The sequence below is a fragment of the Anopheles coluzzii genome, chromosome 2 (assembly GCF_943734685.1).
Source record: "Anopheles coluzzii chromosome 2, AcolN3, whole genome shotgun sequence".
Classification (NCBI taxonomy): Eukaryota; Metazoa; Arthropoda; class Insecta; order Diptera; family Culicidae; genus Anopheles; species Anopheles coluzzii.
In genome coordinates this window covers 54440677-54460333 of record NC_064670.1, presented here as the reverse complement: position 1 = coordinate 54460333, position 19657 = coordinate 54440677, and the positions used below count along the sequence as shown (strand labels likewise).

General features: G+C 44.4%; 3 protein-coding genes across 8 annotated transcripts in view; 1 reads left to right on the top strand and 2 right to left on the bottom strand.

The window, feature by feature from the left end:
- The window catches only part of LOC120949266 (spectrin beta chain, non-erythrocytic 1), a 53922-nt gene extending 44762 nt beyond the window's left edge, over positions 1-9160 (bottom strand). The window contains exons 1-2 of one of the 2 annotated variants that reach the window (XM_040366464.2): positions 9061-9160; positions 7575-8027 (exon numbers count right to left, since the gene is read on the bottom strand). The gene's annotated coding sequence lies outside the window, so the exon portion shown is untranslated. The remainder of the gene's footprint in view (positions 1-7574; positions 8028-9060) is intronic. The other variant, XM_049605170.1, reaches the window with a different exon arrangement.
- A 2671-nt stretch (positions 9161-11831) lies between these two features.
- On the top strand, positions 11832-14677 carry LOC120947825 (conserved oligomeric Golgi complex subunit 7). Its single transcript, XM_040363586.2, has 3 exons — positions 11832-12130; positions 12202-14236; positions 14308-14677. The coding sequence occupies exons 1-3, from the start codon at positions 12128-12130 to the stop codon at positions 14475-14477; spliced, it is 2208 nt and encodes a 735-aa protein (XP_040219520.2). The 5' UTR covers positions 11832-12127; the 3' UTR covers positions 14478-14677.
- Positions 14667-19657, bottom strand: part of LOC120947823 (transcription factor Sp4-like) — a 9340-nt gene continuing 4349 nt past the window's right edge. For 3 of the 5 annotated variants that reach the window (XM_049605172.1, XM_049605174.1, XM_049605173.1), the window contains 5 exons: positions 19525-19657; positions 17654-19300; positions 17394-17584; positions 16799-16963; positions 14667-16484 (listed from right to left, as the gene is read on the bottom strand). The exon at positions 19525-19657 is cut by the window's right edge and continues 485 nt beyond it. In XM_049605172.1, the coding sequence (XP_049461129.1) occupies positions 16368-16484; positions 16799-16963; positions 17394-17584; positions 17654-19300; positions 19525-19657 (2253 nt within the window). In that variant the 3' untranslated portion in view covers positions 14667-16367. The remainder of the gene's footprint in view (positions 16485-16798; positions 16964-17393; positions 17585-17653; positions 19301-19524) is intronic. The other 2 variants (XM_049605175.1, XM_040363582.2) reach the window with 2 other exon arrangements.

Below are 19657 nucleotides of genomic sequence, written 5' to 3'. Positions count from 1 at the left end.
AAAACACCATTAGGGCGCGGTGGTGGTGTGTTGCTATTCGTGGGCTACGCGCGAGGGAAAGCTAATTTCATTTGCCAACGCGGAATGCTCACTGGTGTTTTTTTTTATGGAAAAACCTAAAGTGCCGGTGGAGCACTACCAACAGCAGTTGGGCTGAACTGTAGATGCTTTCGTCACTGTTTCCGGAAAACTAACCCAACCCAACCCTAGGCTCAAATGACGCCACCCGCCTATCACACACCAGAAGCGGAGAAAGTGAAGCTTTGTCGACGTCGACGACCCTGTGCCGACGACTGTGACACAATGTAACGGATGGGAAAGAAGTGCCCGAAGCCCTAGAGGAATGGCAAACCAAGTTATCGGTGGTTGTTTTGAGATTTTTGTGGTGTATTTGTGTAATAATAGTCATGCCCTATCGCTTTTCCCGCACGTTCAACCACTTCTGCAGAGGGACTGCAAAAAAGGAAACCCACCCGAAGCCAAATGAAATTGTACAATTAGTTCACACTTTTTCGCGGTCCATTGCCAGCCAGTTTAACTGATGCTATTCTATTTTAAAAAAAATGCAGCAAATTGTCATTAGACGGTAGGGCAAATTAGAATAACTAAAACATTGAGATTTGTATACTTCCATGCCACATCAAAGCAAAACATGAAACACCACTATACATGATAGGAAATGCACACAAAACCATTCGTTAATCGTGATGATTTACTAATCGAAATCGATCGATATGCAGATAACGACAGGCGGAGGTTGAACAACAAATAACGCGTCTTCCCTCAGCTGATAATCGCTCTTCCTACTCATTAGTGCTCAGAAAATTCTAATAGTTTGCGTTCCATCGATCTGTTTCCTATCACACCCTGAACTGAAGCAAGACGACACCCGCTCTCGACCGTTGCACATGGCACAGAATGGAATGTAAATATTACTGATAAGTTTCCCTACCCGTCGGCCCGCTTGCGTAAACACTTTGATTAAACAGCTGTCAGCTTAGGCCGCGGTTCACTAGAGCGATATCAGTGCTAGTGCCCAGTACACTAAACACTACACTACACTACTGGAAATTTGCATGTCAGAAAATATATTGCTACTGCAACAATTGCTGCTTATGATACCCTATCATAATGTATAGCTAGAGCCAACAACATGTTCGAAATGAATGAAAATTCTCTCCACTTTCTTAAAACCGCGAAGGTAGTGAAAGGAAGCGTCCAATACATCAATATATCCGTGCCGAACAGTAAACGTATGTGGCGTGGCTTTCAACCAACCGAGCAATCCTCTCACAAATTTGCATAAATAGAAGAAATCGCTCTCCAGTTCGAGCCGAGCCAGTTCAAATCCTCCACTTGTTTCCACCTGTTAGAATATGCGGTTATGAGTCTTCCAACTCGCTCACATTTTCACTCAGTCATAAATATTGAGTACATGCTAATCACTACACATTCAGCAAATCGATTCAAAAGGCTCTCGAAAACGGAAGGCGTGTGCAGGCTCTTCTCTCGGCACACCATTTAGGGCGTGTGATGCACACATTAAGTAGCGACACGAAACATGCAAAGCACAGAGAAATCTTTCCGATGCTGACATTTGTTTCGCTACCACATTGTTTCCCATACACAACACGTTTGTGCATCTTTTGCTCAGATAAACATACCTACAAAGATTTAATGGTAGGATTTAAATCAAAACGCTGGACGATCTGTCTGTCGATCACTGTCACTGCCAAGGCATAGGGCCTTCAAATTTCTCAATAGCGGCGCCCGAACCGAGATGCATATCTACTACTTTCACAATCAATTTATGCAAAAATTTATCAGTTCGAATCGATCCTATCCCAAGCGGGGAGCGACAGAGAGCGAGGGAGAGAGCGAGAAAGAGAGAGAAAGCGAGAGAACGCCCAGCGTCTAAAATCCTACCATTTTCGGAATCGTCGTCAGCCAATGTTGACATCTTTGAAAGTCATTCCCCTCAAACAAACTCAAAGCAAATAGGCAAAAGATCAATCTAGACAAACACAGAGCTGACAAGCGGACTAATTTGTGCTATCTTAAGGATTAGCAAAAAAAAAACACATGCCCCTTCTTACCTGCGTCCTTCGGTAGTAGTAGTGGCGCCACAGACCGGGGGCAGCAAAGAGAGATTGGGTAAGAGTTCGCTTAAAGTTTCTCCACCGGGCGGGAGTTTAATTAATACGGATAAAACAGACCGAAAGAGAGCAACAAGCGAGCTGAAGTGAAAAGTTGCACTCCCAACCGAATTGCTTTTGTTGCCCCAAAAAGGCCGGGAGGAAATGTCACTCCAGGCTACAGTGTCAACTCGTTCGTGTGACACAACACCGATATAAAAATACCATCTCGCTATCAGACGGGACACTTTCAAGCAGACGAGAAGAGACGATCGCCGTGTGTACGCAGCAGCAGGCAGAGAGCAAGCGAACTGATATAAAATATTGAACTTTCCCTTTTCGTCAATCGCTTTGGCCGCCAGATGGTAACACATCGTACAACAAACCGCTGCACACCATGGCACACACCCTGGAAGGCCATCTTTCGGACACCAATTTACTGCACCCTGCCAAAACCGACTACCACCAGTCACTGGGCCAGCATAGCACAATAGCCCCCTTCGGGTTGATCGATGACAAATCTGGTAATTGTATCAGCTTTCACCTGGCCCGGCTTGGACAGGTTGTGGCGTTGGATATGACACGATACTGGCTAGTTTGCTTTACAGTGATCTACTGTCCGTAAAGAAGAGGTCAAACTTTAGGATAGACTACACATGTTCAATATACCACTGGGAAAGCAGTTCTTTTAGCTTAAGAAATTCCTTCATTACCAGAGCAACTATTTTACAACAAATTAATCGATAAAATCGACTAGCAAGTCATAACGCTACACAGAAACAATACGTAAGTACAAAATATATTCCTATATCATTCAGATTGAACAATAAAACAAATTAAACGACCAATGCAATAAATGTCCACTGATCAGATGCACCCATTTTCGCAAGGGTTCTTGTCCTTTCCAACGTTCCAACTGTTTTGCGAATTAACAGTAATGTACCGTTTGAACAGGTGCCGTATGACTTAGACAAAAAAAGCTACCGATTTTTGCCGAAAACTGTAATGACCGTTCTGTTTCGTAACAGAGAACAATAATCCGGTGTGTTTTATGCAATGTCGAAGATCGCGCCATTAACCGTGGCTTTCCCATACATTTCTAGTGCTGTTTCTCATGTTTTCCCCGCTCTTTACGTATGGAGGGAATCACCCAAACTGCGCACACACACACAGACACCTACAGTCCACAGGGGTCACACAGGCTCGTTTTGCAACACGGGATGACGACGCAACCGTATTGTTTGTCGCTGCATCGCTCATCGGCAAGAAAAACGCTCAAAAACCGGGAACCGTGCCGTGACGAATTGCTCCCCACTGGGTGGTATGCGCAGCACCGGGGATTTTAATGAGATTTTCAACCGCGGTTGACCAACGAACAAAGTCAACCAACCGGCCAGTGGTGGCTCTTCTTCACTTCTGTTCAGTGGTCAGCGAGCATGACACTGTTATGTACGGGTCCGAAAAAAGATCGGAAAAAATCAGAACACGTCACTCCACAATTCATAGAGAATGTTGGTGACCGGAAAGCGTTTAATTCGGTACGAGGTAAAAGAGCGCTCTCTAAGCTGCTGTTAATGATAGTTCATTATAGTACACATTTTGTGTTACTGTTTCGTATCCACAAACGACTACAGGCATGCCCCTTTCATTGCACATTCGAACATCGCGGAGGTTGCTGTAATATGGCATGAAAATGTCACATATTTTTTTGTCAACTCAGGCTTGCAAATATAACCAACTTACAAAATATAACCAAAGCACTATCGCTGGCGCATCACTCTAATGATTGAGCGAGGGAGACTCGGTCCTACAAGTGGGTCAATAGAATGAATCGACATTAGTGGTAAGCTGCCGGTAAAACCTGTAAGAGTAGGTGGCTCTCAGTAACAAAACAAAAATAAACACACATGTACACATTGTATATAAAAAAAAAACTGTTCATTCCTACTCAACCATGTGCATGCATATAGCTTGTGTAAGCTCGCAATGATTGGAGTTCCGAATTGATTGAACTTGAAACTTTTAAAGATTCGAATGTAAGTTGATCGAGTTTGAATCATAAGGTTGACCGAAGTTGACATACTTTAAAACTTTGGATTGTTAATAATATTGTAACACAGACAACCGCCGAGCACATTCAAGCGTGAAACCCGAACGGATGCATTCACTTACAAACCTTAACACACGCGCACCGCAAGCTTTCCAGTAGATAGAACTGAGTGGGCAAGCACGTCGACGTTTTGCACTGCACACATCAAATTGCACACATCTTAAAGTTTTCCAGAATTTTTCCCCTTCCTGATTTGATGAGAGAGAACTGGATACCGATGGTTACATTCGCAAATGCAACAAGCTACAGTGGTAAGGAGCATAGCAGTAAACACAATCATCTACACCACTGAAGCATACTTATAAGTGTTTGTGCTTTACTATAGAGGGTACTGGTTTTTAATGCTCTTTACTTGTTCAAGAAGGCTGTTAATCGCTTAATGGTGAATAGTTCATAACTAATTGTTTCTACCGAAATCTACGCAACGACGAAAATGATCTACTTTAAGGTATCTTCAACAAATGCACATCAATCGCGAATAATGCAGCTGCTTTCAAGAGCTTCAATTTGTTTAAAGCCCCGCTTTTATTTGGTATGTTGTTGTTAAATAGCTGCGATTGAAGTATGTCGGCAACATGCGATGAAATCGTCCAATAAAGTAGCTTGATCTAGATGAGTGAGATGATTAAGTCCATTGACATTCTACAATATGTGAGAAATAACAATACACGAAATAATCCAACGAGAAACGGGAAACACCAAAAAATTAAGCCACCAATTATGTTCGATTTTTACATAAGCTCACATCATGGGTCACAGTTTATTTATCATTCATCGCTTATACGGTAGGAATTTGGCGTCCTATCGTGCTATCTAGACGAAGACGAAGAAATGATAGCTATATTTTACTCACACTGCTGACTCTACCACGCGCAGTGTGGTCAACCTGTTGCGGCAGTACTCGGGACAACCTGTGTCTTATACTTTTCCCACAAAACAGGAAGCTCCTTTCAAGCCCAGAATACCTAAGCTACCGTGTACCACTCAGCAAGCGATAAGCATCTCATCCTCGGCGTTGGTCACTTAATGGATCAGTTGGGGGTCTCAATTCCGTTATTACATACATCTTTCATAGCCCACCCACTCCCATGTGTTGTGGCGGCACGGGGCGGCACATTCCTTTCCCAAATTGATCTAAAATCACTCAACAATAACACAGCAGGACAGCAAAACAGCGTCTACACCATATCATTGTGAAGGGTCGACTAGTGGGTGATATGAGAAACATTCTTTAACACAAGTATTAGCTCGAAAGCAAAAAGTCGTCAGTCTACATCCAAGGCGAGGTTCGTCTCTTGCGCCGTCGCACAAATCTTTTGTCAGTCTGCAATCTTTTGCGCAAGAATAAAAGCACAACACTAAAAACCAAATGCTTAACTCGGCGTGATTGCTTTTACTACAACTACACATCGATAACGGTCAGTTTAGCTTTGTTGATAAAGAAATGCCAAACTGTGGACCCGTGCATTGTGCTCAAAGAAGTTAGGAAATAAACTGTATGCCCTTTTTGGAGCTATATTACACCACCAAATTAAACTGGTTATTTTTTAGTAAATATATCGAGGCACACAATCAACCGAATCGCCGACCAGCGCTTCCACCAGCGAGAATCAAAATAAGCTCGAACAAAAGAAACGCAGGACAAACAAGAAGCAAACACAACCGGCTGCTTAAAGCATTCTCGCAGATTCCAGTCGCAAGCGGTGATGCCGAAAAATCAAGGTGACATAAGCGCGTAAGGAAACCGGAGAAACATCTCAACGGGCGCGCCGCCACCACCAGGAGGAAGTGGAAGAACGAGTTTGCGTAACACCAACACCACACCACCACAGCACAGGCAGCACACATTCGGCGCCAAACACACATTCGTGGACGATGATGATGATGATTTGCCTTCAAGAAGAGAGCTCGATCTAGCGTGCACCGTCGTCTGCTACGGCACAGAACAGAAAACGCAGGCCACTGTGATGATGATGGGATGTAGGGAACGATTTCAACCTTTGCATGAGAGGCTTTGGTGAAGTAAATAAAAGAATAACAGAAACCATCGCACACACCAAACTAAAACCGCGATCCATAAAACGGACCGCTCCCCACCACTCACTCTTCCTCTGGCCTTCCTCACTCTTCCTTCCGTCGAGCGTGTTTATTTTTTCGTTCGGTATTTCTGACGACCGGCCCAGAATCGTTACCCAATCTCTTCTGAGTCAACAGTATAAACACACCCAAAGGGAGTGGAAAAGAAGGAGATAGAATGAAAGAAATAACAAAAAAAAAAACGTCGCCATGTCGAGATTTTGTTTTTTTGTTTTTCTACCAACTTTTTCCTTTTTTTTAATTTTGGTAGCCTTCTCCTTCTCCTTTCCTTGTCCTTTTCCTTCCATGGTTGCTTTGATCGCGTCATTCCGTTCCATGCGTAGCTTACGCAAAGAAATACGTAAGCAAACCCCGCACCGGGTCGATTGAAGGAACGAGTTTCCTCTACTACAGTATGAAACGAAAACAACATTCTGAATTTCGAAACAAGAAGGCAAAAGAGAAAACGTAAGACAGAGCGAAAGAGAGTAACAGAGAAGAACGAACCAGAAGAATTCAACACCCGTTTCCAACCGATGGCATTTTGAGGAGCTCAACCGCTGCGCGCTGGAGTTTAATACAGGAAGAAATGCGTACGAACGCGCTCCTTGAAGCCTAAGATCATAAGAAAAGCAGAAAGGGCAAAAATTTATGTATGCATCAGGAACGAATACGAGAGAGCTGATGAAAATTCACTCCAACCGGCCCTCAAACCCAGCCAGCAGGACGCAGTGGCTCCGCGTAAGGGTATAAAACAGTATTGGAGTTCGCGCATTCGCGACGTTGCGTATTTGCGTGCAAAGCTGATGCGTAAGCATAACCGTTAACAGGAATATGTTGCGGATTCAGATCCATGTGGTATGAAATGGTTGGCAATGATTTTGCCTTCCATTGTGCATGATATTTAAAAAAAAAAATCGGAAAACAATGATATGATACTTTGTTATGACTGTTGAAGTTGAATAGTTGAAATAAGTACATTTGATTAGGGAAAATCAAACAACAACAAATAATGCTTCAATTTAGTTTCCATTGCTAAAACAACTACGATAAACAAATGCAATAATTACACACATCTGGTACTCATTTGGCAGCAAGTTTCGCCCTTTTTCACCATTCTTGCGGCTTACTCTTGGCCTTAGTTTTCTAAACCCAAACGAAAACATCTGGCTCCAATATGTACTTATGGCGGAACTTGCGTATGTGACGGGCTGACCCACGAGGAGAATTCAAAATTCAACAGCCATGCTTACCTTTGGTATCTTCGCTGGATCCGTAATCCAGAGTTGCGTTGTTGTTTGTTCGGTACTTTCAAACAAATGATGGCGGCACTGTTGCCGCTCTCCGGATATGAAGCGTTCGTGCAAAATCCTTGCAGCCTGCTTTCCCTTATTCCAACTGCCTAAATATTGTGTTTTCGTAGCACAACAGCTCTTCGGGCTACACTTGAAAAGGCACTCTATCTCTCTCTCTCTCTCTCTCTCTCTCTTCGCAGCCAACACTCTGGCGTTTTGAAATACGCTTGAACACTTGATATAAGGATTCTTTTTACATTACACTAAAAAACAAAACACCAAAAACAACTTCAATCCACCAAATCCGCCCGGCACTAGGCACAATCACACATCATTTTTTCGGGGTGAATATTATATTCGTTTTTTTTTTTGTTTGAACTATACACACACACTTGCAACTGCTTCGAACGCCTGCAAATTAAATTACACATTAAAGCTAACGTTATTGTACACGCATTGGAAAACCGTGTAATCCGATAGTATGAATTCACCGTACATGCAATCTCTTCACTCCTACGCACAGCCCACTTTTCCAATTGTAATAATACAAACGCAAAAGAGTACGGACGCGGACAGACCAATTCTGGCAATTCTAACGAAGTACCAAATGTTAATGCTTGTATCTAATCTGATTGAGATTCTATTTCGTTCCTTGGCTCTGCGTGCCCCAAGAACACGAAAGCGATCTTGGCCTCGAATGTCTGGACAATCAGGAACCCGTAATAATCACCACGTTTAACCCATACATACATACATACATACATACACACGCGCATACACACATTGCACAGAACCACACTCTACACACTCGCGATCACACGCACACCATCAAAAATCATACTCCCAAAAACACACTGAAGCTATCCCGAGCGGGGGAAAAAAGAAAACAGGAATCACAAATGCTTCTTAATGCCAGCATAACTTGCATGTACGGATTATTCGCTGCCCACGTTACATTTGCAGAGCCCTAGTCCAGCCACAGCCAGCGCAGTACTGCAAATGTTGTTTGCTGTGATGCGATTGGTATTCCCTCGCATCGATCCAATCTTGTTCCCAAATCTCATCCTGCAGCGTTGCCACGCGACGCCGTCTGGAGTGTGATCGTCAGCGGTGATGATATTGGGCTGCGAGACAAATGCTGCTGCTGAACGATCAGACCCAATTGCGAGATAATATGGCGCCGAATGATGCTCGTTCTACGCGTGTTCTATCCACAGTAATCACTGTTTCATTTGCGTGTTCAACTAATAATCGCAGCCGCAATTCGCAATTCCCTGCTGGGGCGATAAACGATCCAAGCTTACAGGGGCACTCAAACGGCAACTTATCACTTTCAATATAGCTACAAACTAGCTTGGCGCACCATTTCTTTGAACTAGCTTTGTTTTTTCCTTATCCTTTTGTTCGTCTCACTTGCAATAACACTCTTTTATCATTGAATTACCTTGATCTGAGTAAGGTACAAACTTACGCGTAAAAGCACTGCACAGGAGCGCTAACGAAACACGTCTGAGCTCCTCGACAATCGGTAAAAGTGTGCGTGTGGTTGTAACACGTTTAATCGTATTATGCCGTATTGCCTGTAACATCCCATAGTCCATGGTTCAAAAACATTATGTCCGTGAATCTCAATTGTTTGTCGAATCGTGTCGTGGCAGAGCAATGAAGGAATTACAACTTTAGTTGGGACATTTATTCCGTAATTACTTAATATGTTGTGCAAGCAAACATGTTTAAACTTCTAGTTTGTTACAATCATTAAAATGTTTAACAATTCAAAAAATCTACCACTATTCGTTACACACACTTTAAGCAATAGATGGCGCTATTATTCAACATATTTCATCGCGTCAATATCATCGCATCCCGCTGACCACTTCGCCGTATCGTCGGACTTTTTCCGATGTGATTAGAATTAGCTAAATTAGATGAGTGGTAATTTTTCCCCTCACTTATCTTGGGCATGCACGGTTGCTCAATTAATTCACATGAAAATAGCACATAAAAAATAAGGTTTCTTTTGCTTCAATGTATCGAATCGTAGACCAGAACCACCTATTTTTTTAGTTCAGCTATAGCACACTAGAGGACTGGCTATGCCAGATTTTTCGACACATAGATGACGCTAATTTCTTTATTAAAATTGCCGTTATGTTTGAACTCATCGGTGTGTTCATTCCCTGGACATTTTTTAAATAAAAAAAAAACTCTTTGAGTAGCTATCACTATAATAAATTACAACTCAAACTCATTCAAACGTGCTTAAATATTATTTTTTTGTGAGATATCAAACAGCAATTCGCCTCACCTCTCATAAAGTTCTAGTGATTTGAACGCTAGAAAATGCAAACAAAATAATGTTTGCATTATCATCACGTAAGCCCCTTTTCACAAGCATGGTATGCATAGCAATTGGGTGAAAAGATGTTTATTTGATACGTAATAATTTAAGAATCATTCGCCTGGGCTAAAGGGTTCGACCCCAGCTGGCAACATTAACCATTCAAGTTCACCAAAATTGTTATATCACTTACAGACAGTGTTCCAAATGGTTTTGAATCAATCAGCGATGTTCAAGGTCATTTTACCAAAACACGTACAACCTCCGCTATATCGAGTCTCCTAATACGTCCATCAGTACGTGCACATTGTAGGTTGATGGTTGTTGGCGCATGGCGGATATGGCACACGTTGTCAATATGTTTGTGCCGGGATAAATTTCAAGCTCGCATGGTCACCAATACCAAATACTTTTACGCTGAAACGATGATCTTATGATGCAGATTGCGCATTCTATACTGATCTACAAAAAATATACACTGCATTATGCAATCCACCTATTATGTAGAAGATTAATATTCAAAAAAGTGAAAGCATTCGTGTTCCCTATATTCGCCACACGGTGCCACAACAGCATGATGTTGTCCACGATTCCCACATTGTCCTCGAGTTTGGATCACGATTCGTGCGTACTACCCAAAAATTTGATACAGTTTTCCGCACGAACGCATTGCATTGAAACTACGTTAGGAACCAGCAAACAGTACATATCGTCCGGATCACCATTGCATCGGCCACTGGGAGTGACACTGATGATCGCACTGCGCTAAGGTTTACGTACCCCGTACTCGGACGTGACGGGAATGAACGATACAATTATTGGCTTCCTCCCAGCCCCGAATAGAATCGATAGTAAAACGATCGCGGTATAAAAGAACTATGAACTACCGAATTCCACATCAATACGCTCTGGAACGTAGTATCGTGTGATTGCAGTGACTCTTGGTTGCATTATATTAACCCAAAAAAATGGCCATTAAATTTGTGGTAAGCAATGCGACTTGCAGTTTATCGCGATCGTGTGCATCTTGGACTTATTCTGAATTCAACTGCAATTGTGTCGATAAAAAAAAAGTTTTAAGTGATTTTTTCCGTACAAAAACTCATCAACACCACGTGAAGATGATGCCACTAGAAGAATAGATTTCGCCTGTAAATGAAACGAATAAGTTTTCACCGGTTTGATTTGATTCAATGTGCTTTGCAGATCGCTGTGATCTTCGCTATCGTTGCCTGTACGTTGGCAGCTCCAGCACCGGAACCGAAACCAGATCCCAAGGCACAGCTACTGGCAGCTGCTCCGGTTGGTTATGCTGCATATCCGTATGCGTACGCCGCGAGCTACATTTCACCATACAGTAGCGTATTGCCGTACACTGCTTACGCATATCCTAGTCTAGGTGAGTAAACGCAACGGCAGCAAAAAAGAAAGATAGGAAAATAAAAAATAAAAATGAGTAATATTTTTGTTTTACAGCTTACAGCTACAACTACCCTTATGCGATTGTGTAAAACCTCCACACCAAACTAACCGTGAACGAGCCCTTCCACAAACACACCACGCGAATTTCACACAAAAAATTACACTCCAATAAAAAGTGGCCACAACACATTTGATATTCTCGATACGTCGTGATTAATTGATAAAATGAAAGAAATGGAATGAGCTACGTAGATAAAGCTACGCAAGTCAAAATAAAATGCGGGCCAGTTGAAGCAAATCTTTCGCCACAGCAAGCTCCAACGAGTATTGTTCACACATGTTCGATTTCAAATGAAGAAGTCAACTCAGTATCTTATACCAAAGTCCATTTTTTATGTTTCAAGATGGCCGCCAAAAACACTCGCTCGAAACGTCAAAAACCTTCACAACGTCTTTAAAAAAACCTCCCCAGAGTGCGAAAAACACTCGCTTTTGGAGTGCTGGCGAGCTCGCGAAACCCCTACGATTTTTGCCCTACGGGGCATGAGCATGTGTGCGTGCGAGCCAGCCGCATTGAAATCATCCACGTACAGAGTTTGTTTTGATTCGTAGCATTTGGCTAATTGGGTCCGGACTGCTTTCGAGAAAAAGTACCAACAGATTACTAAATAGCATTCAGTTGTTGCAAAATAATACGGCTTCGACTAAACTCCGGTGGGTTCGCTTTGGAACACATACTTTGGCTAAAATGGTAAGTTTCGGCTGCCCATCGCATGTCTGCCGAGTACAACACATTCACTTTTCGCAACACTTACCTGCTAGGATGTAAGTGCCTTTTCCGGCGACGATTTCGATGTCAGCAGCTGGATTAATGCCTCCTACGAACGGTCTCAAAAGACAGCCACTGGTTACGTGGGCAAGGAAGCGTTCGTATCGTCGCTCGTCTCCAAGATGCAGCTGTACGTCCAGCAGATCAATGTAGCCTTGGAGCAAACGGGCGGGCAAGTGCTGAAAAACATCCCCAAGGTTATCAGCGACGCGAACATGCTGCAGATTGAGTCGGGTTTGTTGAAGCAGCGCATGAATCAGGTACAACGCGAGATTGCACATCTGCAAACCGAAACCGGAGACTGTATGGTTAGTCTCGAGCGGCTGGACGACATCAAGCAGCGGTTGCAAAGCTCCAAACAGTGCCTGCAGGAAGCCGACGGGTGGGGTAAGCTAGCAGGCGAGCTGGACGATTTGCTGGAAAAGTCCGACATTGATGCATCGAGCGGAAAGTTACTCTCCCTGCAGAAATCGCTCGCCGCCCAGGTCGGCCTGCACGGGCATTCGGAGCGCGAGAACCAGGTGGAATACTTCAAGAACCGCCTGGAAGCTCTCGTTAGCCCTTCGGTCGTGGTAGCACTGCGCTCGATGGATACCGCTGCCTGCCGGCGATACGTTGGCATTTTCGAAGGAATCGGCCGGCTAGCACAGTTGAAACAATACTACCGCACGGTGCTGAAGACATTCGTCCAGGAACAGTGGAGCAGCGCGATCGAGGGCAGCGAAAGTGGCGGTTCGGATGTGTTGAAGGAGTTTTACGACCATTTGGTGGAGCTGCTCAAGAGCCATCTGCGGTGGAGCTGTCAGTGCTTTGGTGAAGCTACCGATTGTGTGCTGGCCGTGGCAGATGCACTGGAGAACCTTGACCCCACACGCGAGAGTGTCGTACGCAGTGCACTTAAACGAGCCACCGACAAGTTCTGGACATTGACACAATTTTCCAAAGTGAACGTGTCGATGGGCTCCCTAATTGAGGGTTGGGTACGGGGAGGTCCTCAGCAAGATATTCGCTGTGACGATGAGACCACCATCGACCGACTAGCGAACTCCTTGTTTGTCTTCTTCGGAATATTCCTGAAGGAGTATCCAACGCTCGAAAACTCCCAGCTCGAAGCGTCTCTTCAAGGTTTGACCATCGTCGGTACGGCACCTGCCGACAGTGTTCACAATTTGGAGAGCGCGAACGCTAAGATTATACGCTGGGCCCTGGAAGCGGTGACACGCTGCCAGGACATTACACAAAACTGTGCGCTTCTGTCATTGGGCAGCGTGCTGCAAAACTACCTGCTGACCTACTTAGATCAGTACAACAAGGTGCAGAAGCAGCTCGCTGCCAGCCAGCCGAGCCAAACCGACTGGAACCTGCTGCAGCTGAGTGTCGTTTTGTTGCAATATCTTGGATCCTTCCGACAGGCTGCCTACGAGCTGGAGCAAACATTCTTGCAACAAGTCCTTACCAAACACTCTCAGCTCACTGCAGGCTCCGCACGAGCTCGCTTTGAATATCGGTTGAATACCAAGGGCGAGTTTAACGAATTACACAAACTTGCCACCACATTCCAACAGACGTCCTCCGAGTCGGGCCGAGAGTATTTTAGCGAGTTTCACCAGCGCATGAAACGCACCTGCGAGGACATTCACGATACAATGCTGCAGATTGCATTCTCACCCATAACGAAACACTTCAAACAGATTGAGCCCGCCGCCACTGGCCCGACCGGGGCAGCCGGTGGTACAACGGCAATGGACACACTGCCGGACTACAGCTACGCACCGCAGGAATACATCACGCTCATCAGTCAGTATTTGCTTACGCTTCCGCAGCATCTCGAACCGCTGCTGTTGTCGCCGGCCGCTGCACTGAAAGCGGTGCTGGAGGTGGCAGACCATCGGTACGCGTCTAACCGACCGTGTGCCGACGTGTTTCTTGCCCTCGTCGTGGAAGAGTCGGAAGCGTTGTACGTTGAGCAGATAGAGAACATTTGCTCGCTGAGCGTGTCGGGAGCGAAACAGCTGGCCACCGATATCGGTAAGTTTGATTGGTAGGTGGTGGTGGTGTCTTTGCCTTATCCTGCCTTACTGGAGCATTTACACTTCTAGAGTACTTTGGCAGCGTGCTGGAAGAGATGGGCCAATCCCTGGGTGGTAACCTGCAACAAACGGTTAAACTTCTGCGCGCTCCTTTGGAGTCGTACGCTTCGGCAGCAACCGGGTGTGATCCGGAGCTGGTTGCCGCCATTCGTCAGAAGCGCAATTTAATATCCTGTTGAGCGATAAAGCCATCACAACCAAAAAAGAGTGGTGTCTGAAATACGGTCAGCGAAAACTGTTTTAATTAATTCCCAAAAATAAGAAACAAGTTGGTTATTGTTTTTCTATTTTCCTTATTAATCTAGGAGTAAATGAAAAGCAGGTGACTAAATTTTTGCGAACAAAAATCAAACAAATACACCACGCAATACACATGAAATTACGTCGAGTTTTATTATTTCTTCCACAATGAACGTTAGCACGATTTAACGCCATCCCGTACCTCATACTGTTGTTCCTACGTTGATTGGCCGTGATACAGTACTGGTAGTTTTATTTACATCTCAGTTAAACTTTCTATTTCATTCCGATACTAAAACCTCACGACGACATCGATATAAAAGCAAACTCTTTCTACGCTTTATTACTGTTAATGATGCACAACAACAAAAACATACGCAAAAGAACGAAAACACGTATCCCTCACACTTTACACTGCTGCTGTATGAAGTCGATTCGCACCTACTATTAATCAGTACTAATAAATAAATATGTAAAAAGTATCATTTCAATTATGACAAGGAGGGAAGCACAAGTGAGAGATTTATTTTAAAAAATTGATAGTTAATGGTATGTCCAATGAAATACCGTTTGCTTGCAAATTCAGCATATCTTTCCCGGTTACGTGCCAAGCCACTCGCGTAATTCGCTTTACTAACAAGTAACATAAACAATTGACTATGAATTTAAACTTGCTAACGTCGCCATTCTGTTGCGATCGGGAAAAGCTCAATCATGCTATTATATTGTCTGCCAAAATGTAGGACAACCTCGTAGCATTACTTCAACAAAAAAGCTACCAAAAGTCCGTCGAGGATGCGCAACAGGAGATTTTGTTTTTTTCGGTGGTTTTGCTACTAGGCTCAATAAACGTTTGGTGTGCAATAAAGTGAATAAATTTAAGCAAATTCGACACAAAATGAACCTAAATCAACTCGAGACTGAATTCGTTGTTGCTTGCTGTTTTACTTAGCCAAACGTTTGCTTATTTATACTGCCCGGCGCTACATGATATCAACAAATGGCGTGATAAACTAGAACGAGGCCTTCCTTAGTTACTTACAAAGATTACGTTCCGCTTGCAGCCAAGCGTGTTGCTTTAAAACGTTAGTTTGCTGCGATACACGCCGCGGCATTCAACCACGAGACGCTAACCACTATCGTACACATGTTAAAATTGAATGTCGTCCTACATTCACTCGACATTTACTAGCCAAATGCCGCACTGTACTGTAAACCTGCATATGATCTGTTGGGCGATTCTACTACACATCTGGCCTCCGTTTTCGATTAAGAGTTGCGTATAAAAGATACAATTTAAATATTATTTACGACTTTACGACTCCGATTAGTCTCCTCTTCACTATTTTTCTAACACTTAAACATTCCCGAAATTTCAAAACGAATAAAGTCAAAATCTTCCAAAGCAAACCTTATGCGCAAGAGCGAGTTTAACTTCTTTCTTGACTTTCTTTTCTAAGCACTAAATGTGGCTCCTTAAGTAAATTCACACATACACTGGTAGCGCTATTGTTTTTGGATTCAAAAATTCGCGCCAAAAATAGTGCACACAATAAACGAGCGGATAAAGAAAAATATCGTTAAAAATAGATTGATTCATATTGTCTTTTTTGGGGTTCGTTCGGTACGCTCACTGCACACTGCTTGTACCAAACCCTCCCTTAGAGCGAGATTATTTGCAAACTACTGCGAACCAGTTTTGCTTTGAAGGACTTTAACTTTGCCGTGTTGGGTAAGTATTACTAATATGAACAAACTGATACAATACTCATGGCTTTCCTGCAAAGGGGAATAGAGTTCGTTCCAGGGTTGTCGAGAGTACGGCAGCACTAATTGGAATCGTACACTTCATGGTCCGCTTCGTCTCCACCGATCGTGATCATCATTTTGTGATCCGAGCTATCGTTACTGTCGGACGATCCAGTGTGAGGAGATCCGATGTCATCCTGAAAAAGAGACGCTCGCGTTAAAAAGCTTCCTTAAAAACAAGACAACATAAAAATGCATTGTTGTCAATTTTAGTAATATTAAATTTCTTAAAAAAAAAATACTTGAACACACAACAAGTGAACAAGTTCATTTATAACAAAGCTACCGTACACATGTACTACTATTACGCTACTCAGCTGCTATATGTATTGAAATACGAATTCAAATTTCTACCAATTTAAAACTGCGGCGTTGCACGGCGTGTCCTGGCGAGGTTACGATATTCTTATTCTGATTTCACCTTTACCCAACACTGCTATGCGAGTGTTACCTTTTTATCAGCGTCATATGCACCAGCTGTGGAGGAGTGGTGCGATTGTCTTTCCAGGTCCGCATCGTCTTCGTCATCCATTTTGTAGTCAGTGTCGTCAATTTCGTGGATTTCTTCCTCCTCGTAAGTGAGCTCATCGCCAGACTTATAGTAACCGTCAGAGTCCTAATATTCGCTCAACGTTGAAATTAAATACCGTGCAAAAACAGAAGCATATCCAACACAACATGCGCGCACAACCAGCATCGTTCCCAAACATCGTCAACAATTGTGTACGAGATAACGTGATTAAGCGCATCGTTTATAGGAGAAAAAGAGTACAAGAAAATAAAAAGGAAACATAAATAACTACCTACAAATAAGGATAAGCTACACATGAACGCCATACAATACAACAAGTCAATTTGTAAATATCTAATCTCCGACACCGTACCAAAACATCTACACCAGACGGAGGAAAGCAATAATGCCGCACCGACGATTACATTCTAAACAGTCTAAAAACAGCTTTTCTACGACTTCTAACGGGAACATATTTCATTTGAACATCTGTACAGAAACTATTTTCCAAACTCTTATAATATGTGTATCTTACATGATCCCGCTTGAACTTTCCGTGGGTCCGTATGTGCTTGGACAGGTGATCGCTGCGCATAAACTTTTTGTTGCACTCGACGCATTCGAACCGCTTCTCACCCGTGTGTGTCCGCCGGTGTCGCTGCAGTTCGTCTGATCGCGTGAATCGTTTACCGCACGTGCCCCAGTTGCATATGAAGGGTCTTTCTCCTGCAAACAATATAAAACAGTGGGTCAATTGAGATGCTATATGCGACTTGCTTTGCCAACCCCCCGTACCTGTATGCCAACGCAGGTGAGCTCTCAAATGAGACGTCTTTCCGTACACCTTATTGCAGCCGCTTACGTGGCATATGTGCTGCCTTTTCCGATCCGGCGGCCCACTCGACTTGACCTCACAGTTTGGGCACGTACACGCAACACGTCGCACCCGCTGCCGTGGGGTCCCATTCATCGTGTGCGTTGCCGAGACTACCTTCGGTATCGTGTGCCGCCGTCGCTTTTCTCCTGATATAATCGTGGTTTCGGTTTCCATTTCACCTGGCTCTTCCTTTCCTGCTGCTGTGCCCAGTTCCATCCCCATCCCTGCACCTGGCTTTGCCCCTGCGATTGCTGTGGCTGCTCCGGCTCCCGCTCCCGCTCTTCCTCCTTTCCCTACTCCTCTTTTCCCTCCTGTCTCAGAAGCAACGCGAGCATTAGCACCAACGTTCACGTTACCGGTAGCTTGATTAGGGGAACCGCCTACGAGATCTCCCTTCGCGCTGTTTACCTGGGTGGAGGATGGAGTCGTTGCGGTCGAAGCAGCACCTGGGATCGTACTGCTAGGTATTCCTAGCCCTCCCAAACTCCCAGCGCCACTACTGACTGCCACTATCTGGGCAGGAGCGCCTACGGCCGACGTGAACAGAGCACCGGTAGCTAGTGTGGCCCCGTTGCCAGCTGTTGCCGGTTGCGTAGACAAGGATTCCTGCTTCACCAAGTGTTTAGCGGGTTCGCTTGGATCCTGCTTTATACTTGATAATTGTTGCGCCGTTGCCTGCTGAAGGGCTGCGACTATAGCGCGTTGCTGCTGCTGATGCTGTTGTTGCATACCTTGCTGCTGCTGCTGTAGCTGTTGATGCTGCCCTGCTTGAGTGACCGGGTTCAACTGAGGCTGCGACGCTGCTGTTTGCGGTTGAACCGGTTGCATGAAATTTGTCGGTATAACTTGAACGTTTCCAATACCGGGAATATTTTGCACAGGAATCGCCTGCAATCCTGCAAGCCCTGGCATATGCTGACGCAACTGCTGCAGCGTTATTGGCTGACCAATCTGAGGACCGCCGGGCGCAGCAGTGATCGTTATCGGTTGTGATAAGCCGCTGATCATTTGCTGTTGCGGTTGTTGCCCTCCTGTGCTACCTGATGCTGCAGCTGCCGCTGCAGCCACCATTTGTTGCGCCGCCGCTGCCGCAACTTGCTGTTGTTGCTGAACTTGTTGCTGAACTTGTTGCTGCTGTTGCTGCTGCGGATGGTTAACAGCGTTGGGATCCTGCCCTGCAGCCTGCGCCTGAGCTGTGCTCACGACCATTGGTCCGTTTGGGCCATTCTGAATTTGTTGAGCGGTAGCTTGTGGCTGCTGAAGTATGATGTTAGGATGCATTGATGCTGCTTGTAACCCAGCCAACGGATTTAGAGACGTCAACTGTATCTGCTGAATTTGGCCGCTGGGGGTGATGATGTTAGCCATCTGTGGTATCTGCGGTATAACCTGCATCTGGGGTTGCACCAATGAGCCAAACGTTTGCACTGGGACGTGAACAGTTTGATACACAGTCTGCCCGTTTGCTGTTGATATCGGCATTTGTACTGGGATAGTTTGCTGCATCGGAAATTGAACCACTTGCGGAAGTGCGGTGCCTGCTGGACGTACTTGCACGTTTTGTCCTGAAAGAAAATCATGCAACAAATCAATCAATCAGTGCGATAGTTTTTTTTTTTTTTGCAAAGTTATGTCTACTACACTATTATCATTCCATTACAATTAATACTACTCAGGCGATGTACAATACTAAAACCCGTACACCTAATCAAACTAAATTTAACTACACGCTAAAATTCCATAAAACTTCGATCGCTACAGTTAAACGACGAGCATCCTGGAAATTTACCTCCTTCTAACTTAATCGTTGTTATGTTGCCAGGGAGTTGATTCAACGCAGTCATAGTGGACGCTGGCACCTGTATATTCGTGCCCGGTATAGTAAATGTAGCCTGCTGAAGCTGCTGCAGCTGTTGATTTGC